Source organism: Phocoena sinus, chromosome 12 (genome assembly GCF_008692025.1).
Source record: "Phocoena sinus isolate mPhoSin1 chromosome 12, mPhoSin1.pri, whole genome shotgun sequence".
NCBI classification, from domain to species: domain Eukaryota; kingdom Metazoa; phylum Chordata; class Mammalia; order Artiodactyla; family Phocoenidae; genus Phocoena; species Phocoena sinus.
The window spans coordinates 67,875,802-67,903,688 of NC_045774.1; the positions used below are offsets into that span (position 1 = coordinate 67,875,802).

At 40.5% G+C, this 27,887-nt stretch overlaps 1 protein-coding gene across 1 annotated transcript; it reads left to right on the plus strand.

Moving 5' to 3' along the window:
- Window positions 1-332: 332 nt before the first annotated feature.
- Window positions 333-27,438, plus strand: UBE2J1 (ubiquitin conjugating enzyme E2 J1). Its single transcript, XM_032651476.1, has 8 exons — window positions 333-589; window positions 9,074-9,147; window positions 10,533-10,664; window positions 12,822-12,906; window positions 13,189-13,294; window positions 15,839-15,968; window positions 17,205-17,324; window positions 23,929-27,438. The coding sequence occupies exons 1-8, from the start codon at window positions 559-561 to the stop codon at window positions 24,205-24,207; spliced, it is 957 nt and encodes a 318-aa protein (XP_032507367.1). The 5' UTR covers window positions 333-558; the 3' UTR covers window positions 24,208-27,438.
- The last annotated feature ends 449 nt before the right edge of the window (window positions 27,439-27,887 follow it).

The window sequence follows — 27,887 nt, forward strand, 5'->3', positions numbered from 1 at the left end:
CGGATGGGCCCGGCGGAAGGTCGGCCTCCGGGCGGCCCTGGGTGAGAGGAAGACGACCTGGGCGCTGCTCGCTCTTTCAGATCCCGGAGCGGGCTTCCCGGGGCCGGCGAAGTGGCCCGCGGCCGCGCCGCCCTCCCGCCACGAAGCGACTGCCACGTCAGGACAACTTCACAAAACCGGGGAGAGGGCGGGTGACGCAGGCCGGGCGGCCGCGGCAGCGTTGGGCCCACGGCCAGACGAGGACGCTGACCTCCAGCCCGGGCCCCCGCTTCAGCGACACGCGGGCCGGCGCCGGCGCCTGCCCAGCCCTCAGGGAGGCGGGGGAGCAGCGGAGGAGGCGGTGCTACCGCGGAGCCCGCGCCACTGCGGAGCCCGCGCCTCGCCCGTGCCCTCCCGCCCCGCCTGCAGTCCTGGCCAGGGCTGGGCGGCGTCCCCGGAGGTTCCTGGGTCAGGTCCGGTTGGTCCGAGCCGCGGTGAGACCCGGGCGGCAGCGGCGCGTAGAGGTGGCGGCATCGGCGGCGGCGAGCCGGGAGGCCGGAGCCGGGACAGCGACCCGCCATGGAGACCCGCTACAATCTGAAGAGTCCGGGTGAGCGGGGCTGCGGGCTGGGCGCGGTGCCGCACTGTGGGCGGGAGGGAGGAGTGACCCCGTACTCCAGGGCCCCGCGCCGTCGTCCCCTCGCGTCGGCCGCCGCTCGCGGCCCCGCTCCCGGTTTTGCGCTCTACGCGAGCCCGCCGCCTGCCGGGCTGGTGCAGGCCGCGCAGCCGGGCTGCCGAGCGGGCACCAAACCTGGGGACTCCCCTTGGCACCGCGACTGCCCTGCCCTCATTTTCGCCCCGTAGAGCTGGGTTATCAACTCATCCCCGAGCACAGGTGTAAAGGTGATGGCTCTGGGTAATAGTGATCATCAGCCCCTCGCCCTACCTGCGCCTTGAACACCGTCGTTAGCCCTTCTCCGTCACCGCCACCGGACTTTTATTAGCTGCTTGACCCACTCGCATTTGAGGATTTAGTTTAAACGTTCTGTTTGCAGCATTTGGGGCGAATAGAATTACAGACATAAAGGAAATGTTCTGGACCATACCAGTTATCCAAAAAGCTACGAAAACTAGTTGAGCCGTGTACTTTAGAGCTAACCATGATTTTTGCCATACTGACTAGTATGATGTATGTCTATGTTCAGTCATAGAAACTTCTCTTTCTGTATTTAATGCCCGTGCTTCATTCACAGAAGCAGCCAAACGATCCTAGCCTCAAATTCTTTTCTGATGTACCATAAAGATGCACGAAAAGTAAGCGGCTCTCTCAGATTAAGACAGGCTTGAAACGAATCTTTGTGTTCTATAAATGGTATTCGATCTGTACCTTGATAAATTTGTTAGGAGGGAGAAGCTCCACACTTTAGCTCTAAATGATAATCCTAGGATGTTAGTGATGGTTTGACCAACGCTTGCTAGTTCTTTTTTTCCTTCCAAAGAAGCAATTTCTCAGTAAGAATCAGCAAGACTAGCATGCTCGTGGAAAGAGCTAATTGTGGATCCTTGATTTTTTAAAATAACTTAAAAACGTACAAAGAATCCAGAAGAGCCTGAGGATACTGATTGAACAGAGCTTTGTTAACCAGAGTGCTGTCAGGCTAAGACACGTTCTTAGGTAACTAAGTTTACAGAATTGGTCATAACATTTGGGGAGGCAAAGACTTTTTAAAAAATCTGGCAAAGGCCATGGGCTCTCCAAGAAATACATTTATAGGATTCAATTTCAGTGGATTCACAATCCCTGCCCCCAACCCATCTCCTAAGAACACCAGGAAAAAAAAAAAAAAGGAGATCAAAGAGAAAGAGGGAAAGAAAAGCTTAGTTTTTTTTTTTTTTTTAGAAAAGCTTAGTTTTAAGATTAGATGGTAGAATGACTAGATTGTTAAGATTGTGTTAGATTTTAATAAACTATGTGGGTAAAATGTAGGATGACTCCTTGGTCACATGGTATCAAGTTCCTTGAGACAGCTGAGGTACTTAGTGGGATGTCCAGAGAATAATGAAAATGTACAATTGTACAGTAGTGCAATTTGTAATGGAGGATTGATGGGTCCCAAGAGATTGTTGTCAGAGGACCTTGCTCAATTTTGTTAGGTTATCATACCTGAGATTGTGGTAAGCATTTAAAATTCTCCAGAATGTTGTATGTTTCTATACTATATGACCTACTTGTCATCTGGCTGAACTTGGGTAGACATGTTTCTACTGTGTAATAAATTGCTTCCTCTTTTTGGTTTCATTTCCTCAAAGGTAGTGCTGCTGTTCTAAAAATGAAAAAAAAATTGTAAAACCTTTTTTGGTCATTGTACAGATTATTTAGAGTTCATGGAAAAGGTAAATTAGACGAGATATGGGACTTATTGAATAAGTGCAGGAGGCATAGTGAAAATGTTTCCTTCCTTTGTTTTATTGTCTTGTAACATTTCGTAGGGTAATGCATGTGTGAAAGGAAGTGTTTAAAAACACTGCACAATGTAAGAGATATAACACTTTTTCTATCTGATGTGGAGTTGTCTTAGAGGTATGGATGGGACAATTAAGTTAAGACAGTACAAATCACTGGTTAAAGGCCAATGTGTTAGCATATGGATAGTAAATTTGTTCATTTTATAGATGGGAAAACATTTTTTTTTAACATCTTTATTGGAGTATAATTGCTTTACAATGGAAAACATATTTTTTTACAATCTTTCTGGAATGGACCTCTGGCTGTGTGCAGAGCTCTGTGTGGAACCACTTCATAAGCCTCTGGCTAGCGTATCAGTACTTGCCTCTGCATCAGACTCCCTGATCTCTTTTTGGGTCCATTCTGGCCAAAGTCGCAGGATATCAGAGTACGAAGTAGGGAGACGTATGTGTAATGAACCTCCTGTGGCAGATTTCTTTGGAAGGGCTCTATGGGTTGCATTCAGCAGGTGACTGGCAGGCATATAAGAGATTGGTGTAAAGGCACCTACTACCTCCATCAGAAACCTAGCAGTTTTTCTATCCATGCCCAGATGTCTACTGCCCCTTCACACTAATCATTCTCAAGCTTTAATGTCCAATTTAAACCCTTCTCCTAGGCTGTAGATACATAGAACTTACTGGTGATTTAACATCTTTACCCAAATTTCCCACAGACCAAAAAAATCTCTCCTAGGTATAAAAACCCAAAACCAAACTAATCAGTTTTCTCTCCTCCCCCAAACTTGCCCCTCACCCTAATATTCCTAACCCAGGGTTTGACAGCCACCCAGGAATCCACTGGCGTCGTCTTTGATCTCTTGGTCTACTCCTTTACTCCACGCTCTACCCTGAAACACACACAAATGCATGCATTTTCACGCAGGTGCCAATACACACAGTCACATATATCTAATCCTTCGCTGTTGTCACCAGATCAATTAAAACAAAAACTGATCAGGTCACTCCTCAAATTGAAAACATTTCAGTAGCTTCCTGATAGCTGTGGATTAAGTTCAAAGTAAACTGTTTAGCTTGCCCTCCTCACCAGCCTCGTCTCCTATCACTCCTGTGCTCCTTTGCATTTTTACCATCTACCCATTTTGCCTGAGTGATTCTCCAGATGGAGCAGCTCTTCTCACCTATATGCCTTGGTCCCTGTTGGAACCTCTGCTTGGAATGCCTTCCCTTTTATGCATTTGAACTTCCTATTAATTCTTCAAGTTTCTTTAAGGTTCTACCTTGTCCAGCTCCCATAGGCAGACTAAGGTAGTCCCTATATTTGTGCATACTTGGTCAATATTTGTGTTGTAATTGTTTTCATGTCTTTCTCTCTCACTACAAGCTTTTTGAAGACAAGAAGCAGGTCTTAGTCATTCTTCTATCTCCATGGCTCAGATATTCTTTAAATTGAATGGATACCTTTGCAGGGTCTTTGTGGGCAGAAACATGAGTCCTTAAGTATTTGCTTAAGTGCCTTCACTATGGGAGCAGGCAGATGTGGTTGGGGAGCATGACGTTGGATTCACATCCTCGATAACCTGGAGATGGATGATATCAAGATATTCATTGATACGTTCCAAGAGAGACAGATGCATGAGAGACAGTGACCTGTAAAAGACCCCTTTAGCTGGAGCTTTGTCTCAAAGCCCAGTGAGCTACCTGGGCATGTGAAGAACGCTAATGGGAGGCCCTTAGAGCCTAGAGTTTGGATCCACAGTGATCATGTGGCCTCCATGAAGAGGAAGAATGAGGGCAGGCATGCAGGCGCTCCCCACCCTCCTTCTCTTTCCTGGCACATCTTGTCTTACCATGGTTGGAGAGTTCCACTGATAACCTTGCAAAGAGATAAGAGAGGAGCTGGAATGGAAGAAGTTTCCTCACTATCCATGTGGTAGCAAGAGATGGAGTATCAGGAGAGGCAGACTATGCTCTAGCCCTAGTTTCCAGGCGGTACTTTGAATCTTGACTATTCCATAGCAGTGATATTTCTTTTGGGGAGCTAGGGAGCCATGCCATGTGGCCAACTACATATGCTTATAGCCTGGATTTGAACCAGGGAGAATCATTGAGAGGGCCTTAAATCTCAATCCATTTCTGACCTGGGGAAGAGGAAGGGGTGAAAAGGAAAGAATTATGTGACAAAATTGACTTTCATTTGACAGATATGAACATTGAGGCAGAATAAGATTATAAGTGACTTTTTCAAGGATTTAGAGCTACAAAATATCAGAGCCATATTTTTTAAAATTTATTTATTTTTGGCTGCATTGGGTCTTCATTGCTACGTGTGGGCTTTCTCTAGTTGCAGCACGCAGGCTTCTCATTGTCGTGGCTTCTCTTGTTGCGGAGCACGGGCTCTAGGTGTGCAGGCTTCGGTAGTTGTGGCACGTGGGCTCAGTAGTTGTGGCTTGCAGGCTCTAGAGTGTGGGCTCAGTAGTTGTGGCTTGCGGACTCTACAGCGCAGGCTCAGTAGTTGTGGTGCACGGGCTTAGTTGCACTGCGGCATGTGGGATCTTCCCAGACCAGGGATTGAACCTGTGTCCCCTGCTTTGGCAGGTGGATTCTTAACCACTGTGCCACCAGGGAAGTCCCCAGAGCCAGAATTTTAATGCAGCTCTAATTCCAGAGTCCACGTTCTTTTTCACAAAGGTGTTCATAGTATATGTTGTTTCAGAAAAAATAGATTATAAAAACACTAGAATAATCTTACCTTCTGTTTGGCTTTGTACTTTGTCTCTCACATGGTATGTGCCTGTGTGGCCCGTGAACTAATAAAATCAACTTGTTTAGTGGTTGAACCAATGATTGTTCCTTTAAATTCTTTCCTGTAGCAATTCTGACCCTTTCATACATCTCTCATAATATCCGTTGGGTGTTTATTTTCCTCTGTTGAACTGAGCTGAGTGACGAAGAGGCAGAGAAAATGTGATAATGTTACGGAATGGCATAAAATCTGACCTCTTCTGCTTAATCATTTTGCAGCCTGCTGATGAGGGATAAGGAAAAACAGTCTTCCTGGCATCTTTGATTGCTGACAGCAGTAATCAAGTTAAACTAATTAACTTCATAACAACTTTCATGATTTTATTTATATCTAATTATATTAACTTAGTGATATTTTTACACGGCTCTAAAACAGGGGCTTTCAATTCTTTTCCTGTGGGCCCCTTAGGTAGAATGGACAGATGGGGATAAATAGCCTGAAGGCCCTTCCATGCTGGCCCTGCTGTTATGTTTTACATATTGAGGTTCTCCTTAAACCTTTCTTTGAACGAAGGATTTTACCTCATTATCAAATAAATTTGAGAACCACTGCTTTTTTTTTTTGGCGGTACGCGGGCCTCTCACTGTTGTGGCCTCTCCCATTGCGGAGCACAGGCTCCGGACGCGCAGGCTTAGCGGCCATGGCTCACGGACCCAGCTGCTCCGCGGCATGTGGGATCTTCCCGGACCGGGGCACGAACCTGTGTCCCCTGCATCGGCAGGCGGACTCAACCACTGTGCCACCAGGGAAGCCCCCTGCTTTTTTTTTTTGACCATGCTATGTGGCTTGCAGGATCTTAGCTCCCTGACTAGGGATCGAAGCCGTGCCCCCTGCAGTGGAAGCACGGAGTCCTAACCACTGGATCTCCAGGGAAGTCCCCAAAACCACTGCATGTTAATCAGATCCTTGGAAAGAGTTTTGTTGGGGGGAAGATAGTAAAATTCATTTCAGCTAATATTTGAGTGCTTACTGTGTACTAAAGGCTTGAGGAGACTGCAGTGAAGTAAATGTTGAGCAGGAAGGACAGGTGTTAATCACAAGTGAGCTGAACTTTATGAAAGAAAAATTATAGGGTGTTAAGAGGACTTAGAGCAAGGGGACTCAAGCCAGTATCCAGGGCAGTGGTTTCCAAACGAAATAACTTAGAGAGCATTCCTGCTCTCCACTCTCCTGCCAGGACTCCTCAAGGATTTTTATCTGTCCAAATGGAAATCTCTAGTCACTCCTCTGAGAATGGACAAAGGAAGGTGTCAGGGAGACCTTCCTGAGTAAATTTCATAAAGGTCTGGTGGGAGCCAGACTCAATGATGAAGTGGGGGAAGGGAGGAGGAACAGCAATGCAAGCTGAGGAATTGCTATGTAGGAAGGAAGGTCTGAAGTAGAGAGAAGGTGAACTGTGTGCAAAGAATTGAACAAAGCCTAGTTAGTGTCTGGAACTTGGGGGGAGATCGTGTCTCAATATATATGTGCGTGTTTCTAATATAGCATTCATTTATCATGCTGATTTGTATTGACCCCTCCCCCCAGCCTATAAGCTCCTTGATAACAGAAGCTATATTTTATTTTGTCTGTAGCTACAGCATCTGGTATGAACTTAATGAATATTTGCTGATCAGGTGAACAAATTCTCTGCCTATAGGGCTTAGTTCAGATTTGGAGATGGAAAAGAATATTAATAGTTATGGAATAGGATAGTGACTTTAGAGTTTTTTTCCAGCTTAGGAACCCTTGATTAAAATGAAATTTTATGCAAAAAGTCCTGACACATACCGAACTGTTTGGTTGTAGTGTGTGAGTTGCTTCTCAGTTAACCTCTCCCCGTAACGTTCCAACCTGTGCCACCACAAATTTACTTTTATTGTTTCCTCTGCTTATTCATACCGAGGTGGGTAATTCCTACTGTCTTTCTTTCGGATGTCAGTACCTGACCCCTTTTCTCTTCTGTCTGCTCTCAGGTTAGGTGCCCACCTGGTGCACACCTCTCTCATAGCATGTGTTGAACTGTGTCTGCTGGTTCTCAAGCAGAGTTTTGGAGAGCCTTGGGCCATCTGGTGTTTCCCTGGCTTTGCTCTCCTGTATCCTACACCAGTATCCTGACATTTTTAATAATTTTTTTTTTTTTTTTTTTTTTTTTTTTTTTTTTGTGATACGCGGGCCTCTCACCGCTGCGGCCTCTCCCGCCGCGGAGCACAGGCTCCGGACGCGCAGGCCCAGCAGTCATGGCTCACGGGCCCAGCCACTCCGCGGCACGCGGGATCCTCCCGGACCAGGGCACGAACCCACGTCCCCTGCATCGGCAGGCGGACTCTCAACCACTGCGCCACCAGGGAAGCCCCTGACATTTTTTTAGCACCTAAAGCTTGAGGGTGAGGGGGCTGGAATCAAAGGATTGACCTTTGTGAACCAATAGGGGAGGAAAGAGGGTACAGATACACATAGGATTGTAAACTGTCATAAGCTGTTAATAGTCATTGATCACAGGGCTAAAAGTCTGTGCCATTAACTGAAAGAGGCGGAAGAGAATTGAGAGTAAATAGGTGTGAGATAGTCTTGGAGTGCTTGTTGGAGGGGGTTGGGTGGAGGCTTCCTGGAGAAATGTAGGAACACAGGGTGGCATTGTGTCCCAGTGGAGATTGTTGTTAATAACTCTATAATGGCATCAATGTGCCTGTCTCTGACTTTTTAAACCCCCTTCAGTAATGCTCAGCTGTTTGGGTATAGACTCCAGATAAAAAGATGGTTGGAGGACTTCCCTGGTAGCACAGTGGTAAAGAATCCTCCTTCCAATTCAGGGGACACGGGTTCGATCCCTGGTCGGGCAACTAAGATACCACAGGCAGTGGGGCAGCTAAGCCCGTGGGCCACAACTACTGAGCTCCGTCTCAACGAGAGTCCGCGCGTGGCAAACTACAGAGCCCACATGCCCTGGAGCCTGTGCGCCACAACGAAGAGCCTGTGTGTAGCCACTAAGACCCAACACAGACAAAAAAACAAACATAAATAAAATAAATATTAAAAAGAAAAAAGATGGTTGAGTTGGCCCAGTTAGAATTAAATTTTGTCAGGGGAACATGAAAGAGGAACTCCTGAGAGCCAAAAGTGTGGATGAAGAGGGAAGTGAATATAGGTATAGGTGGGGTGAAGAATGTTATGGCATCAGTGGATTGGAGGTTTTAATTAAGCCGAAGAATCATTTCAAAAAGGAATTCAGCTAGGGCTATAGAGATTCATTGACCTCTGGGGACAGTGCCATTAAGTTAATGGAAGATAGTGGGTAGATAGTCTCTCGAGCTTGAGGATATAGGGGGTTTACTGTTCATGAGCATGAGTTCCAGTGGCCACGTTTTTGTTAAATATTTTAACAAGGTAGATTTGGACTGCCTGTGTTGGAATCCTGGCTCTGTCATTTATCAGCTGTGTGACCTTGGACGTGTTATATAATTTCTCCATGTCTCAGTTTCTTCATCTGTAAAATGGGGTTAAAAATCGCACCTATCTCATAGACTTGTTTTGAGGATTACATGAATTAATGTTTGAGTGCTATCATATAGGAAGTATATATAAGTACTTACTAAATAAAAATAGTGACTTTATGAGACTTCCCTATATATTTAATTTAACGTGTAATTCTTCTAGTGCCTAGCTACCATTTCCTCCCCACCATTATTACTATTATCCCATAATTAAATGATATGCTCTGTTGAACAAGTCCTCTACACATTTTTTGTTGAAGTAGGAACTTTTTCATTAGGTTTGTAAATCTGTGCTAATCACTTAGAAAAGTACATTTTAAATGTCTCTATCTTGTGAATTTTATTTTAGCCGTTAAACGTTTAATGAAAGAAGCAGCAGAATTGAAAGATCCAACAGATCATTATCATGCACAGCCTTTAGAGGTTAGTTTCTATCTCTGTCTTCTACATATGTATTTTAATACTTTAGTATTTTAAACAAGTTTCTTAAAATTGTTTTTTCATTGCTTTGAGTCATTAAAAATGTGTTTGATATGCTTTATTGATATATTTTATTCCCTATAGTTCCTGAGTTTTTTTTTTTTACTTTTTTTTTTAACCATTAAAAAAAATTGAAGTATAGTTAATTTACAATGTGTTAGTTTCAGGTGTACACTGAGTATTTCTATTAGCCATTCAGGATCAGACATTTTAGAAGAAGCAGATTTCTGGTCTCTATAAAGTGGGCCTCAGATACTAAATTAATTTTAGGTCTTCCCTCAGGAGGGAAAGTGGAAAGAACTCCAGACTCTACAGGTGGAACACTTAGCCCCTTGAGGGGTCTCTACAGCTAGTTTGGGCTTTTTGTACGAACATCTCTACCTCTCTTCAGTCTTCCCATCTGTGAAAGGAGGGTATTTAAATGTGCCCAATCTGGTTTTCATGGTAATAGTGAGAATAAGATGTGATAATATGTGCAAGCATTTTGCAAACTATGAAGTACATGGTTAACTGTAAGATGATGTTAACAGCCTATGTGTTAATATTACTGACCACTTACTAAAGAGCTTTTAGGCATCTATGAGGGATAATTTTTAAAGGTTTGCTAAAACAATCTAAATTTATAGTAAATTATTTGATTATATAAATAATAATTATCACTAATTAGGATATAAGGATTAATTTACAGTTTAATTAAGTCTATGATCTTTTTTTAGATCAAATGATTTTTTAATTAATTAATTAAATCTCCATCCAGAAAATAATCAAGCATGAACTCAAAATAAATATATTTTCAGACATACCAGAACACAAATTTTCTTCCTTGTATTCCTTTCAGAGGCACATAGGTGACAATAAACCACATCAAAATAATGCAAAAACCAAAAAAACAAACAACAACAAATAAATACAGAGGAAGATTGAGATTCCAGTAAACCTAGAAGACACTCAAGTGACGAATTTTGGAATGTGTCAAGAAAGCAATTAGTCCAGATTAAAACTTCAGGGCTCCAGGAGAGATTTTCAGAGAAAATAAATGGAGCTAAAGTAATAGGAAATATGTAAATCTATAATCTTATTTATGAATATATAACAATGCTCAGATGTTTTAAAATGCATTTGTTTAAAAACATTTTAGCTCTTATGGGACATGAAAACTAGATTTAATACCTTTTATTTATAACTTTTATACTTGAGACATTGTGTGCATTAGAAACTGTTCTAGCAGTATTATAAAACGTTAATTTTTTGCACCCATGTTTCTAATACTCACTGATAAAAAATGTTTTAATGTTCTTGATTCCTTGTTGGTTATTGTTTTTGTTCAGGATAACCTTTTTGAATGGCACTTCACAGTTAGAGGGCCCCCAGATTCAGATTTTGATGGAGGAGTTTATCATGGACGAATAGTACTGCCACCAGAGTATCCCATGAAACCACCAAGCATTATTCTCCTAACGGTAAGAATTCTTGACTTTTTGGAATGCTTCTGGTGTAACTCTTCCTGGTGGCTGTAAAGTGTGTATGCATACTCATTTTCATTAAGAAATGAAGTGGACCATTATTATTATAACTTTGCTTTTGGAGACCAGACCTCAGACTGTATTTTTTTCTGGAAAAAAATTCCTAGGAAGTTGAAGCATCTGAGAAGTACTCATGATACTAATTGCCATAGTGTGGTTGTTCGGATTCAGTGAATTAATGTGTGCAAAGTACTAGGCTGGCACATGGTAAGTACTCAGTAAAGGGTAGTTACTGTTATTGTACCTCTTAAGCACGTTATCTCCTTCAGTTTCTCACGTTTCTTATGCTTTGTTCTTGAGTCTCCTCATCTTTACGTGCAGCTCTTAGAATAAGAACGGACACAGTCCTCAATAAATGTTAGCTATGTTATTACTATTTATTTATATCTTAGAATTTCTCTCCATCTTCACATATTTTATCTCCATGTAAAGGAAAGCTGTTGATCCAGTTTTCTCTTTTATTTCCTGGGACAGTATTCCATCAGTAAATTCCTCTGTTAAGTGTTAAGCTTTTCTTCCTTCATTTCCTTTCATTTATGTGTGTTTAATTATCCCTTAACCTTGAAAGAAGCAAAAATAAAACACAAAATCCTTCCCATATCTCTGCTACCACTTTAAGCTGCAGTCTTATTTTTCTCTTCTGATAACCTTCAAGACATGCTAACTGTAGTTTAGCCTGTTGTGTTCTGGTTCCCACACATAGGTCCCTGTTTAAACAGGCTTAAGACACCAGTCTCAGAGACCAGTCTGAGAAATCTCACCACCTCTTCTCAGTCTTCATCCTATTCCATCTAAGTTTAAGTTAAACATCTGATACACATGGCGTTAGCAAATGGTAAAAGAAAAGATATTCATCATCACCAAATTAATGTTGCTTTTACCTATAGTGTTTGGTGTAGTGGAAAGAGCATTAGTTTTAGAGCCAATAGCCCTGGATTCTGGCCAGTGCAGTTTCCATTACACCACGGGCAGGTTACATAATCTCTTTGAAATTCAGTTTTCTCATTTGTCAAAAGGGATGTGTATGGTAAATATAATCACACTATAAAGTTCCTGGCATATAGAAGCTGCTTACTAAACACTAGGTGTTGTTGAGAATTGTTAATGCTGGCAGTAGGGCTGGAGCAGGAGGCCCTGGAGGGGCCCTTCCCTTCTTTTAGTTGCTAGATCGTGGGGAGAGCCAGGTGGTCTGAAGGGAGGGCTGGTGCGTGGGGAAACTGGTGGGGGCCAGTGGGGCAGCAGCTGTTCACCGATGATATTGTCATGTGTACTGGTTTTCAGTACTTACTCTTTCTGATTCACTTCCTCTCTTTGAAAAGTCTTCTCCAGCCTTCATTCAACAAATATTTATTAAATACGTGTCATGCACCCTGTGGGTGTGGCAGAGAATAAGTCAAATTCTCTGCCCACGTGGAACTTATATTCTAACTTCATGCCTCTTTTTCCTATCCTTCCCCTCAGTACGGATAGTCTACGAGTTCAGACTACAGCTGTTTTCTCTTATTTCTATGAAATGGTTTCAACGATCACCTCTGTGAAAGTCAGGTACCAGAAATGTATTATCTTCTTCTGATGCGAGCGTGTCTGTATTTCTGCCTGCCTGCCGGACATCATCAGTAGCTCTTCTGCCAAGACAAAACTGAAATCATTCTCTCTAATCTCTCACTTCTGTGTTCCTGTATGAAATTGCGTCAACCTTCTGAGGGTCACTCCCATCTCAGAGCCTTCCTCTCCAGTATCTAGTTTCTTCTCTTTTAGATCCTTCCCAGAGTCTAGCACCATACTAGGCACAGAGAAGGATATCAGGACATCTTTATATGTCAGTTATTTAGATGTCACTTGTGCAACTCAGTTTCACAAAGCTGCTACAACTTCTAAAAACAGCTTTTATTATTCATTCAGAATCCAGCAAATATTTGTGGAGTATCTGTAAGAGGACAAAAATCTGTATCCCCTTGGAGGTTCCATCCTTTTAAAATGCTCTAAAAAATTATCTTTAAAAGTTCTTTATATATAAAATATATTTATACTTTAAAGTATAAAACATTAAACATACACATGTATAACTTTTAAAATACCTTATTTATTCCTAAGGCTAATGGACGATTTGAAGTAGGCAAGAAAATCTGTTTGAGCATCTCGGGACATCATCCTGAAACTTGGCAGCCTTCGTGGAGTAGTGAGTATTTAAAGCGAATATAAATCTTATATAACTTTAGTCAATTCATAATAATAATGTATAATACTCTCTTGAGGTTGAAGCTGTTTTGGATAAATAATTTGATATTATTGAATAAATAATAAAATTCTTTTCCTTGTCTAGATTTTTGCATCATTTTAATACAATCCCCTACTTGTACCTCTTCAGTGAAACCCTATGAGTCTTTTCTTTTTCTCTTTCCAGAGTAAACCCAGTTCCTTTTACAGAGCAATTTAGATTGATGTTTACTTTTTATTTCAGTAAGAACAGCATTATTAGCCATCATTGGGTTTATGCCAACAAAAGGAGAGGGAGCCATAGGTTCTCTGGATTACACACCTGAGGAAAGAAGAACCCTTGCGAAAAAGTAAGTTTTGCATTTCCTTATTTGTTACGATCTGAATACTGTTCTGGATAATGGCTACTAGGAGATAGGCTCTGTCTCTTTGTGACTCACCTTGGTTCTACAGGATCTAGTCTTAGTTTTGCTATTTCAGAAATTCAGTTGTATCAATCTCCCCAGGGGCGACCAGACTCTAAAGAATTTGTTTCATGCTATCTAGTTTTAAAAAGTAGTTGATAATATCAACCTACAATGAGCGATACCTTCTAGAAGATAGTACGGGTCATTTATCTCCACTTGGGCAGTTTTACAGATGGAAAAGAGCCAGAGTAATGATATGTATGTAGCTTTCCACAAAAGTTTAAAAACTCCTTGAAGGCAGGGAGGGAATCCATTTTATCATCTTTGTATCTGTAGCATCTACCACATAGCAAGTGCTCAATAAATGATCTGGAATAAAGCAAAGATTTTCTTTATCAAGTAGTAGTTTCCCAGTGGTATTGCCTTCTTGGTTTTTTTCAAGTACGTTCTGTCTGTATAACCCAGATTAGTCATTAGATTCAGAGTAGCCTCTCCTTTGAGTAGTGCTAAAACTAATTCTTGTTTTTTTTTTTTTTTTTTTTTTTTTGCGGTACGCAGGCCTCTCACTGTTGTGGCCTCTCCCGTTGTGGAGCACAGGCTCCAGATGCGCAGGCTCAGTGGCCATGGTGCACGGGCCCAGCCTGCATCCCCTGCATCGGCAGGCGGACTCCCAACCACTGCGCCACCCGGGAAGCCCTAATTCTTGATTTTGATCATTGTCCTATTCTGGACTTTGCTGCCTACCACCTTTCAGACTTATTATGTTAATTAAATTATAGTATATCTTATCCTAGCACAGCCCAGAATTGGCTCTCCATAGATGTTTGTTAAATCAGATAGACTTTAGCCTCGGGAAGATTTGATAGACTCCCTGTTTTATCAGCAACTTTTCTTTTTAAACCTTATTCCCAAGTTTGGTATATACCTTGCAGCTACTATTCACAAACTATAATATGTACTTGGAGTACATAGCATTTGTTTTGATTTCCTATGTCGACTTTCTATCTTGATACTTCCATCCAGTTCATTTCATGTACAAGGTAAAAAAAAAAAAAACCAAAAAACTTTTTGTTTAGACTTCTCACTCTATATATTCTAGGTTCTTATTCTGTGATACAGGCTTTCTAAAACATGATTTTGCGTTCAACCATGGTAGCATACTGTCCTTGTGGATAAACTAATACTAATATATTAAAAATAAACTTTCTCCTTTAAACTTCGTCTGACTTCTCAGTTAAAAGTGAACACATTTTAAGGTAAATAATTTGGATACAACTGATTCTCAAAGGATATGGACAGCAGTGCTACTTCTATTGAAACAAAAAACATTCATCAATAAACACTAAATTAGGGCTTCCCTGGTGGCGCAGTGGTTGAGAGTCTGCCTGCCGATGCAGGGGACACGGGTTCGTGCCCCGGTACAGGAAGATCCCACATGCCGCGCAGTGGCTGGGCCCGTGAGCCATGGCCGCTGAGCCTGTGCGTCCGGAGCCTGTGCTCCGCAACGGGAGAGGCCACAACAGTGAAAGGCCTGCGTACCGCAAAAAAAACACTAAATTAACACAACTTTTACATATATTTTGTCTACATGAAGTTATAAATAGTATATTCTTCAAGATCTAAGACTCTTATTTTGTTGAACTAGAAGTAGGACAAAATAGTTGTTTTTAAAAGTTCAGCAATGTAGCAATATATATTTCTGCATATTATACACATTTACTTCCAGTCATACAAAGAAGAAAATAAAAACATACAGAAACAAATTAATATTAGGAAATAGTCTAGTTAGCAGGCTTATTTTGAGCCTGTACTTATAATGAATGAGGAATTTCATTGTCTGGATTTTCCACAAGTTCTCTGATCTTTCAAGTTGTACTACTATTTTGATGAGTAGGGTTTGTGAGTTTTTCCTTGGAAATGTCTGTAAATTCTATTTTATTTTATTAAAAAAAATTTGTTTTTATTTGATTGCACCACACGGCTTGTGGGATCTTAGTTCCCCTACCAGGGATCAAACCCGGGCCCACAGCAGTGAAAGTGCCAAGTCTTAACCACTGGACTGCCAGGGAATTCCCGATTTGAGCTTTAAAATGGACTTTTTACATAGACTTAACATAGGCTTGTTATGTGTGATCTTGAGGACAGTGTAGTTAAACAATTTATATGTTTTGTCTTACAGATCTAAAGCTTACTTTATTTAGGCAGTATGTTAGGAAAAAATGAAATCTAAGCCCTAGTTTTTGTTTTTTTTAAATTTCAGATTGTTAAAATTGAGCTATAATTGACATGGATTGTTTTAAAAAACAGTGTAACTTGTGTATTTGTCTCAGAACTATAATTATTGCCAAAATTGTCTCATTTGCATGTAGATGAGTGTGATACGGAATTGTTGAGTGATCTTTTAAATTTAATCATTCAGTATTTGACTGTCTTGGATTAACTTTCAAGTATTTGATTTATACCCATCAAAAAATTACTTCTTACCAGATCACAAGATTTCTGTTGTGAGGGATGTGGCTTTGCCATGAAGGATGTCCTGTTGCCTTTAAAATCTGGAAGCGATTCAAGTCAGGCTGACCAAGAAGCCAAGGAACTGGCTAGACAAATCAGTTTCAAGGTACTCTAAATTTGTAAATAAATTCTAATTCTGTAGCCCTTTTGTTTATTGCCAACTTTTGGACAGAAAGTAAAGCAATGTAGTTCTGTCTCACTGAGGTTTTTACAAATAATTTTTTCTTATTATAAAACTAATAATATATATTCACAGAAGCAGCATTATTATTATAGCATAGTAATGGTTAAAACTTAGACTCTGGTATACTGTGCCAGGGTTCAAATCTCAGCTTTGCTGCTTATTGGTGTTAGGGCATCAGGCATATTACTTACCTTGTACCTTTTTCTCATCTGTGAATAATAATGGTACTTGTAGGATTCTTACGAGAATTGAGTTAATGCTCATTTAAATGTATTGCATTTAGAACTGTCTCTGGTGCTTAATACATTTTAACTATTATTATAGAAAATATAGATAAACAATAAGAAGAAAATAACAATCATGCATATCCCATCCCCAAGAAATAGCTGTTATTAATATTTTGACATGTCTCTCATCCTTTTGCTCTGCATGTAATTACTTCTGGAATTTAATTTTTAGCTCCATCAATAAAAGTCAACCTGCCTTAAGCCTCCTCCCTTTTCTCCCCTCTCTACATCTTGTATATCCTCCCATGTCCAGTTCTTGGGAGAAATTTTCTCTTCTATTTTACTGCGGTGCCTGGAAGAGGAGGTGCTTAATAAATGTTGGTTATTTTCTTCCTTCTGAAAGTACAGAAGTACAATTCCTTCCTATTGTACTTAACATTACTTCTCTGAAAATCTTAGGGCCAGACGTCTTTTGTACATCAGAATTTCAGATTTTAGAAATATTAAACCTATACTAACATCCATAGTGGGATCTAGGGCAGCACCCCATAATCAAATCTATTAATATCTCATCAGCAAACCTGGGAATATTTACAGTAATGTGCGATCAAGACTGTTAATAGCCTCACATGTCAGACTTTGCCTGAAAACTACAAAAAACTTTAGTTTTTAGAGCTTTTTGGAGTGGATCGTGAACCAGAAGTGTTAGTTTTGTTCCTCACCAAGTAACGGCTCCTTGAGAATAGGTATTGTCTACTCTTCCTAAAATATCTAGCACAGTATTGGACACGAATGAATGCTCAGTGCTTAACTGACTAGTTGATATTAAAGTACTAATTAAAATAAATCCAGGAGAGGACTTAGTAGGTTGTGGGTTATTCTGTACATCTCCTCTTGTGACACTGCTCTTGGGTGTATCTTTTTTTTATAGGCAGAAGTCAATTCATCTGGAAAGACTATCACTGAGTCGGACTTAAACCACTCTTTTTCACTAAACGATTTACAGGATGATATACCTACAACATTCCAGGGTGCTACAGCAAGTACATCGGTATGGCTCTTGTCTTTTATATCTATATCTATATCTATACCACTGTCATTATTTGCAGTAGAAGAGGCGATATCTAGATGAAATATCTGAATACTTTGGTCCTCCTAACAGTTGGGTTCTAGCCTAGCTCTCCCTCTAGTGAATTATAGTATCTTGGTTTTTTTTGTTGTTGTCTTTTGCGGTACGCGGGTCTCTCACTGTTGTGGCCTCTCCCGTTGCGGAGCAACAGGCTCCGGACGCGCAGGCTCAGCGGCCATGGCTCACAGGCCCAGCTGCTGCGCGGCATGTGGGATCTTCCTAGACCGGGGCACGAACCTGTGTCCCCTGCATCGGCAGGCAGACTCTCAACCACTGCGCCACCAGGAAAGCCCGAATTATAGTATCTTAAGCAAGTTATTCATATCTTCTGAGCCTTCTTTTTTGTTAAATGGGGCTGGACTAAACAAATTTTAGGTCCTATTGTCCTTCCAGAACTCTATGACTTTTCTGAAAAGTTAGTTTCAATATAGTGCTAGACTCTGAATGAAACAAAATATACATACATTAGCTGCTTTCTAAATAGGCACTCTATCTCTGGAAGGTTTGTTAAGCTGCATTACGGCACTGACTTAAAGGCATTAAGGCAGTGACTTAAAGGCCTGGAGTCAAAGATTTGCCTTAGACCATCTCTGTCCAGTACAGTAGCCAGTAGCCACGTGTGACTATCTAAATTTGTATTTACCTTATTCAGAATGAAACGAAATTAAAAATTCAGTTCCTTAGTCACACTGGCTACATTTCAAGTGTTCAAGAGCCACACGTGGCTAGTGGCTACTGCATTAGACAGCATAGATACGGAACATTATCATCTCAAAAAATTCTGTTGGACGGTGCTCCCTTGTACATAGTAAGTGTCTAATAAATAGTTATTGAATGAAAGATTACACGGATGCTATGGGTCTTATTAGTTGTGCCCTGACCTGTTGTCTAAACATTAGCGGGCTTTGGTCATTGGAGAGACTGATTAAGAAACTGTGACTGGATTGTTGCTAAATAATTAAGATTATGGGGGAAAACACTGACTTTCCTTTCTTTTTTTAAATTTTTTAATAAATTTATTTATTTATTTTTGGCTGCATTGGGTCTTCATTGCTGTGCATGGGCTTTCTCTAGTTGTGGTGAGCAGGCACTACTCTTCCTTGCGGTGTACGGGTTTCTCTTGTGGAGCACGGGCTCTAGGCATGTGGGCTTCAGTAGTTGTGGCACACGGGCTCAGTAGTTGTGGCACACGGGCTCAATAGTTGTGGCTCACGGGCTCTAGAGCGCAGGCTTAGTAGTTGTGGCACATGGGCTTAGTTGCTCTGCAGCATGTGGGATCTTCCTGGAGCAGGGCTCGAACCCGTGTCCCCTGCGTTGGCAGGCGGATTCTTAACCACTGCACCACCAGGGAAGTCCCTCCTTCCTGTATATAAGAGAGGAACTGTCTTTTTCGTAACAGATTGTTTGGTTGAATAGCCACATCTTTCCCCCCTGTCCAGTTTATAGAGGATTTTAAAGGGTCAAGAAAATTGAAATAGAAGCTGGGCAAATACAGATTTTCCTTTTACTCAGGAATACTTATTATAAAGTGGGACTGAGTGGTCTTCTCCCATTCAGAGAGTGAGATGGGCAGAAAGAAGTGGATTGGAGAAAGCAGGGGAGAGGGTGCTCTAAAGGAAGTTTTTGGGGGACTGGAGATGGAAGTATAAGAAATAAGTGCACGCTAAGAGTTAAATCACTTTTATGTGTTGCCTATGTAATTTCATGAATTACAGAGAGATATAGTGAATTAATTTTAGTCAGTAAATGTTTTAGCTTGCAGTATTTAAAAAAAATTCAGGGCTTCCCTGGCGGCGCCGTGGTTGAGAGTCTGCCTGCCGATGCAGGGGGTGCGGGTTCGTGCCCCGGTCTGGGAGGATCCCACATGCCGCGGAGCAGCTGGGCCCGTGAGCCATGGCCGCTGAGCCTGCGCGTCCGGAGCCTGTGCTCCGCAACAGGAGAGGCCACAGCAGTGAGAGGCCCACGTACCGCAAAAAAAAAAAAAAAAAAAAAAAAAGATTCAGATTACTTTTCACCTTTAGAATTCTAATCGTTATTTATTTATTTATGTATTGGCTGCGTTGGGTCTTCCGTTGCTGTGCGTGGGCTTTCTCTAGTTGCGGTGAGCAGGGGCTACTCTTTGTTGCGGCAAGCGGGGGCTACTCGTCGTTGCGGTGTGAGGGCTTCTCATTGCAGTGGCTTCTCTTGCTGTGGAGCACAGGCTCGAGGCATGCAGGCTTCAGTAGTTGTGGCACGTAGGCTTAGTAGTTGTGGCTCGCAGGCTCTAGAGCGCAGGCTTAGTAGTTGTGGCACACGGGCTTAGTTGCTCTGCGGCATGTGGGATCTTCCTGGACCAGGGCTCGAACCCGTGTCCTCTGCATTGGTAGGCGGATTCTTAACCTCTGTGCCACCAGGGAAGCCCTCTAATTTTTTTTGATATCATAAATAGTTTTTTTTTAAATAGAACCATCCTATTACAGAGAGGAGGAAGGTAGTAATCATTTTTCACCTATAAGGACAGTCTCCTAATACTTGTGATGTATTTAAATCTGTCTTTAGTCTATTTTAAATCTATGTCAAGTCTCCTGTTGCATATTCCAATTATACTTATTCCAGTTGTAATTTATTTTATAATTAGTTATTTATTGTCTATCTCCCTTCCCAGAATGTAGGCTCCTTGAGGATCAGGGCTGTCTTTCTACTGCACGATATCCCTAGTGCTTGGCATAGTGCCTTGTATATAGTAGATGGTCAATCGGTATTTGTTGGTTGAATAAATGAATCTTAGGATTGGCACTTTAAAAAAAATACTAAAAAAATGCTAGGAATACAGATAAAGAAGTCAAGTAGTTTGGTAAATTAGATTGCACCAACAGTAGTTTTGTTATTACAGTAGTCTTTTCCATTTTGATTTTTTTCTCATTTTTTCTTCCAGTTTTATTGCAATATAATTGACATACAGCACTGTATAAGTTTAAAGGTGTACAGCATAGTGATCTGACTTACATACACCATGAAATGATTACCACAATAAGTTTAGTGAACATCCAGTATCTCAGAGATACAAAATAAATGAAAAAAGGAAAAAATATTTCTTCCTTGTGATGAGAACTCGTAGGATTTCCTCTCTTAACAACTTTCATGCATAACAAAGAGCAGTGTTCATTTTATTAATCGTATTGTACATGACACCCCTAGTACTTATTTATCTTTTAACTGGGAATTTGTACCTTCATCCATTTCCCCTACCCCCAGGCCCCTGTCTCTGGTAACCCCAAGTCGGATCTCTTTTTCTATGAGTTTGTTTGTTTGTTTTGGAAGTTTAACTTACCTACAACACTACGTTAGTTTGGTGCACAGCATAGTGATTTGATATTTCTATACATTACGAAATGATCACCACCCATTTAGGTTTTAAAGTACATAAAGCAGAACTCTTCTTCGTAGGTATAGGTAATTGATACCAATTCTGGTTAAAACAGTAAAATTGCATACAGTTGCAAATTTAGCTCTTAACTACATTTACGTACAGATTATCTCAGAGTGTGATTATATAATTTGATCTCTGTGGAAGTAACTGAAACCTCCTTTTGGCTGGGGGTAGCTGCTTTACACGCAAGCATAATATAAATTCACTGAGACGTTATACATCAAATCCTAGATAAGGTATGTTTTTTCAGCCTTGAGGGGGTGAGAGATTGCCCAAAGTCTAAACACAGCAGATAACAACATCAGGCCATCTGTTTATTTGGTGCAGATTTTTTAGTTATGTAGAAATGGGAACAATACTGTTGGTCGATTTTTGTTTTTCCAGTCTATCAGACTGTTTTCTTCTTCCCAGGGTTTGAGGTTCTGAATAAGCCATTTCATTTTGTGTTAAAAAGCAAACACAAAACTCTCTCCCAGATGCTATTCTAGGTTACTATAGAAAAGCTTTTATATATATATATAACAAGGGACTTATCTGTGACTGTGATTTTTTTATATAATATTTAAATGTAATTTAATTAAATATAAACGCCACATACTTTTACGTTCCCAGAAATATCACTTCATCTTAATGAAGGAAATGGAAACTATTATGACTTAAGTCTTCATTCTGTGATATGTGTGTTTGAACAAGTTTAGGCAAACAGTAGAGATTTAAAAGTCCTACCACCAAACCTATGGCATTTTGAAAATGCTAAGGCCAACTTGATTCTCCATCTGCAGTTCAATATGAACCACCAAAATTTAGTCCAATTAGTCCTTCAACTCCAAATAATCATACTAATAAAGTTCTGAAAAGCAGTCCTAAATAAAGTTCTGAAAAGCAGTCCTAAATAAAGTCATGACTTTTTCTGTTACCTAAATCTGGAGTCTTCAAAGGGATATATCGATAGTAATATTAATAATGACTAACATTTAATAAGCAGTTGTGTATCCTAAGCACTTTATATCATTATCCTATTTAATTATCCTTCGCAACTACTGAACTGGATAGTATCCTTGTGCAGGAGAGGGAGCTGCGTCTTAGGTTAAATGACTTGCTTAGGGTCACACATCTATGAAGTGGTGAAGCCAGCCTAGTAATGATAAGACTCCCTGTTTTAGTCAGGTATATGGGCAGGATAGTGTTCTCCCCTCAAACTAATGAACAAAACAACATGTCTAAAATCAAAGCTTTAAGATGAGTCGGTCTCTTATGCTAGTTTCTGAATTGATACTACCAGCTTGTTTTTTATTTTCCTTAAGAACCCATTTCCCTGTAAGCCCTGAGTACTTTTACTCTATCAGATACTTTTATCTGCTTGGCTGAATGGCTGGAAGAATGGGAGATTTCCAGCAGAATGTTGTAATAAGTCATTACATGACACAGTGTGGCAACATTAGACATCATAAAATGTAACAGCTTTGTGTATCTGCTCTTCAGTGAGCACCTTGCTCCTGAGCCCTGGAGTGTGGAAGTCCAAGTTCATGCACCTCTAACTCAGCATCAGCACTTTTATTTTTAACTCAGAGTGGGTAGTTCCTTTCTACCTCTGGGTTATGGGTCACTACATTTGAGTGCTTCCAAAGGATAGTTTTTAGAAACTCAGATTATTTAAATCTTTTAATGTTGGGGTGCTGTCAGAATTAAAATGTAATTTCTTCTGCAGGTAACTTAGATCAGCAGTTTTTCCCTATGTTTACAGTTGTTGCCAGGACAAAGCTCATTCTCTTACCTTTAAAAAAAAAAAAGGTGTTTGAATTACATTATTAGATTCCTTTTTTTTCTAAATACTGAAAATTTCTATAATGAAAAGTATTTTCGTTCGATACTTTTTTTGTAATTACTCAATTTAAAAAGTTATTCTGAATAAAACATACATTCTTATTTTTTATTTGAAAGAATGTGTCTTGACACTATTATAATCAGCATAAAGTTGTTTTCAATATAAGAAAGACTGTTGGGTTATTAGAGGTAGAGTTAAGGTATCTCTGTAAATAAAGTGGAATTCATATTTTGTAGAGCTTTCTTGTCTATAGAACACATCTACGATTTTGAACCGCTTGGCACCACATTGTGTTTATGCTTTGACCAAGCGTTCATTGAAACGATGGAAAGCAGTTGACATCCACTGCTTTTCAGGGGGATACACTGAGTCTCCCCTAACCACCTCCACGTGTTTCTCAGCACATACCCAGGGCACTCTTGTTTTTTTGCGGTACGCAGGCCTCTCACCATTGTGGCCTCTCCCGTTGTGGAGCACAGGCTCCGGACGTGCACGCTCAGCGGCCACGGCTCACGGGCCCAGCCGCGCCGCGGCATGTGGGATCTTCCCGGACCGGGGCACGAACCCGCGTCCCCTGCATCGGCAGGCGGACTCTCAACCACTGCGCCACCAGGGAAGCCCTGCCCAGGGCACTCTTGACAAGAGTTCATGCTTTACATTCATAGAATAACACAGTTCAAACACACAGTAAACAGTTCTTCTAGACTTGTGTTCAATTCAGTTGACAGGGATTGTGAGAAATGATAAACCTGGTTTGAAAACCACATCTATTTTTTATAACAATATTATTATGAAGATCATATGGTTTGAAATTATTTCCTATGTTCTATGATTGTTGATGTAATAAGATAACACTGGGGGAAGAACACTGTTGCGAGTTGCCCTTTTTTGCCATTTAGAATATGGCAAATTTTTATGTAGAAGTGGGAATCAAATTGCTTCCCTCCTTGACTCTCCTGAAAGAAGGGGGGTACCCAGATGCCTAGCAGATACTGTTAGAATTGCTGCTGGAGGAGAGTACAAAGCGATCTATGGAGAATATGGGCAAACTCTGTCCTTGTCTTATTTGTTGCTGGTAAATCCCTCCTCTACCTGGTGAGCACTCAGAATAAATTGTCTTGCTGGCTTATTCCGGGGGGTGAAGTATTAATCTCAGCACTCAGAGAATTCTTGATAGTTTTGCCCTTAGTCATATTTAGCGCTCGGAGATTCCTTGTGCTGTTGAAGAGCCTGTATGTACGTATACAAGTGTTATCTGCCAGTTTCAAACAAAATGTATTAAAATTTCATAGTGTGGAGTCCAGAACACCTTAGCAGCGTCCCTTCAACAGCCTGCCCGACCTGTAGCTGAGGATACCTCCATGAGCCCTCGACAGCGCCGGGCCCGGCAGCAGGGTCAGAGAAGGTCGTCTACGTCACCAGCTGTGACCCAGGGCCGGCCGCCAAGAGACCACCACACTGATCATGGCGGATCCGCTGTGCTGATTGTCATCTTGACTTTGGCATTGGCAGCTCTTATATTCCGACGGATATATCTGGCCAATGAGTACATATTTGACTTTGAGTTATAATATTGTTTCGTGTCTTAAGAGCTGTGACTCAGCTACTTCATTAAACATTCTGCATTGGGTATAATCTAAGAATTGTTTACAAAAAGATTATTTTGTATTTACCCTTCATTCCTTTTTTGATCCTCATAATTCAGTATAAATAGAGCTAGACATTCAGACTGTGTCCTGCTTAGTATAAGGGACTGGAAGTCAAAGTCCCTTGTCTCTCTGTATGACCTGCTTTATAGGGAAATAACTTATTGTTGTTTCTCATGCCTCAGCTTCTCTTTATGTAAATTTGTGATACTTTTCTGTATAGCCCTTTAAACTTTTTGGATAAAAAATGGTATTTTAAGTTCCAATGAGTATTACTAGTTACTCAATACCATTTATTGAGTACTCTGTTTCTACTTAATGTAGAATGATATAGGGATAAGAGTTGGAAAAAAAGGGAAAATAAAACTCCTCAAATAGCTTGCTTAAAATGTATTCACATGAGACATACTGGAATTGCCCATTCTGTGACTGACTTTGTGTCCTAAACATTCTTCGGTGAAAGTAAACTATTTTGGTCAAACATTTCTGAGGAAATGAGATTACGTCATTATTATTGGATGTTACTTGAAGAGGGAATAATGCTTTGTAACCACTTTGATATGCTGTTATCCCCTTCTCTCCAGTTCACACACAAGATTTTAAAAGAAAGAAGGAAAACAACCCTCCATAGAGCTTTGATTTAAGGAAGGAAGGATCCAAGCCAGGAAACTGCTTGATTTTCTTCCACAAGTTAAATGGGAGGATCTTAAGATTGGAATGTTTGCTGTACTTTGAATTGTATATCTTTTGAGTTGTATTATATGCCTAGCTTTATAATCACTATAAATTTAATTATTCCAGGCATATCATAATATTGAAATATTTCATGTACCATTTTAATATAAAAGCTCAGGGCCCATGTAACAGTGATAGAAATTAGAACTGCCCACCTAATCAAAGCCCAAGAGGTAATTTTCAGTGCAAAATCAATATATCAATATATATCAATATATTTATTGATATATTGATCAATAAATCAGTATATAACTTAGTGCTAGCTAGCTCCACAGACTCTAGTAGATAATTTTATCATCATAAATAATGCCTGGTGAGAACATATAATCACAGAAAAATGTCACCTTCAGCATGTTCAAGAGCAGCGTTGAGGGCACTCTTGAGGGTATTGTTAATGAAGATTTAATTTTTAAATACAGGCAGTCCCCAGCTTTCAAATAGGTTATGCTCTAAAAGTGCATTTGTAAGTTAATTCTTTTTTTTTTTTTTTTTACGACTCAGTGTTGTAAATCATGTTTAGGTTCTAGACAAGGCCACATTAGACAAAATCCATTAGTCCATAATGTATCTTGAATACTTAGGGGAATGGTATTTATAAAGTCCTTATGTAGCTTTAACTAACTGAAATTATGGACAAGATAGAAACAATTTGTAAAATGATTTTAAAGGCAAATTTAATTTTTACTCCTGCTCTGATAGGATTTTGGTTCTATGAACTATCAGACACAATTTGTTTTCATCTTATAGCCAGTTATGTCTGCATCTAAAATAAGAACGTATTGTATACTGTTATATAATACACAGTTTTCTTAAATTTTAATAAATTGGCATTTTTAAAGTGTTTACAGATTGTTTCTCTTATATCTACAGCTGAAGTTGGTAAAGTCTAAAAGGCCCAAGGACTTTATGAAGACCTCGTATGTCAGGAAAATTATAGGTTACCATTTTATAACTTTATTGCCATGAGAAAGTTCATTCTGAAGTCTTGGTTTGGAATGTAAAATATTAGAAATATTGGTTCAGTGGTCAGTGGTCTCCTAGCAAGAGGTCACTGACTTACGGGGGAAGACCAGGTAATGTTACCACCTGAGAAGAAGGAAATCCGCATTCTCTCAGCCTATCCTGAGGTTAATCGTGTGCTAGGAACAGTCTTCCCTCCATTTCCTCTCCATCACACTGAGCCAGGCTCGATCTATGTGATCTCGTTGCATGTTTCCGTGGTGTGTCTATACTTTAAAACCGATTAAGCCAAGAAGATTTCACGTTCTACAGATCTTCCTCTATCTGAGTTGCCTCTCTTCTTTCACCCATCAACAGCCAGGCCGTCTCCTTCTTTGTGCTGTTTTTTTTTTTAAGCACCTGATACACGTATCTGAAAGTGGCATATCTTTTGCTTCTTCCCTTTCAGCTCACATTGCTACCTAAAACTCCTTAAATTGTTGATCTGGCCCCCATTGTGGGGTTAATGAACAAAACTGGCCTTTGGAGCCATTCTTACATCCCGATAAAGGGCCTCTTCAGAAAACTATTATTTTTAAAGCCCCAATTTAACCCCTTATTGACAGCATAAGGCCAAAACCGGATGTGTGATCTGGTAGGTAAAGGCTTAGGACTCCTTCCTCCAATCCTCAGATTTAGGTAACTCATGGCTTTTCCTTTGACCGACATAGCACATATCAAGGTAGTTAAAATAGCATGCTTGAGAAAATAAATAATGTCTGTTTCACCTGTAACTGTCTAAACCAATGAAACCTTTCAAATTTTATGTATTGTGGGGCTTTTATGTAGCACTTTATATTTTCATGCTGCTTATAGTTTTATTCTACTGAAATAAATAAATTTCATCAAAATTCTCAACTACTTTTTTTAAAAAACCTTCAAAAATTGTTTATTATTTTGACTACGAAAACATAAAATTTCCTATTTCAGGAGAGTAAGAAATCGTTTTGTTCTTTTTGGCTGTGAATAAACTTTCTGGTACTTCGAGACCTCCCATTTTTATAGAGCAGAATCAGTAAACAGGCAGACCTCACACAATTGGACTTAGTTGTTCAGAAACCTAGGCTGAAGTACTGAAAAGCTTATATTGTTTTATTACTTGCAAAGAAGTATATGAAAGGTGAATGCATTTAGTGAACCTGAGTTTTAACAAAGAAAAATGTGTACGTTAACATGTGTACTCTGGGAATTCCCTGGAGGTTCAGTGGTTAGGACTCTGCGCTTTCACTGCCCAGGGCCTGGGTTCAATCCCTGGTCAGGGAACTAAGATCCTGCAAGCCGTGCGGTGCAGCCCAAAAAAAAAGTGTACTCTTAACAGGCATTGTGGGAGGCTATAATTGCTCCAAAGCTATTTGCAATGCCTCTTTAAAAGTTGCCTTCAGAACTCGTTTGAGCTGCTCAATAAAACCAGTGACTTTATTCTTACCTGCTTTTGAGTTCTTTACGTCATTTGGTCTTATCTCCTGTTCATTGTACCTCCTTGAATATTCTCTTGCATTTTTCCACTTCTCTTCATGCTCACTGCCACTGCCCTAATTAGCCATCATCTCCTCTCAACTAGTGCAATTATCTCGAACAAGTCTCCATTCCTGCCCCACTCTGCACACAGCAGCTGGAGTCTTCTCCAGTGCGTGGTACAGATCTGATCCCGTCTCTCCCATTGCTCTTAAAATAGGCCTGAACCCTTGATGTAGGACACAAGGCTGTGTGTGACCAGAGTCCCACCTAGCTCTGGCCTAATCGGGCTGCAGAGGCTTACTGGGGCCTTTCCACAGCTCTTAACTTGAGCCAATGGGGCCGATCCTCTGTCCTGAGAAATAAACGAATGTTAAAGTTACGCACCCACTGCCTCATACCACATGCAGAATTAA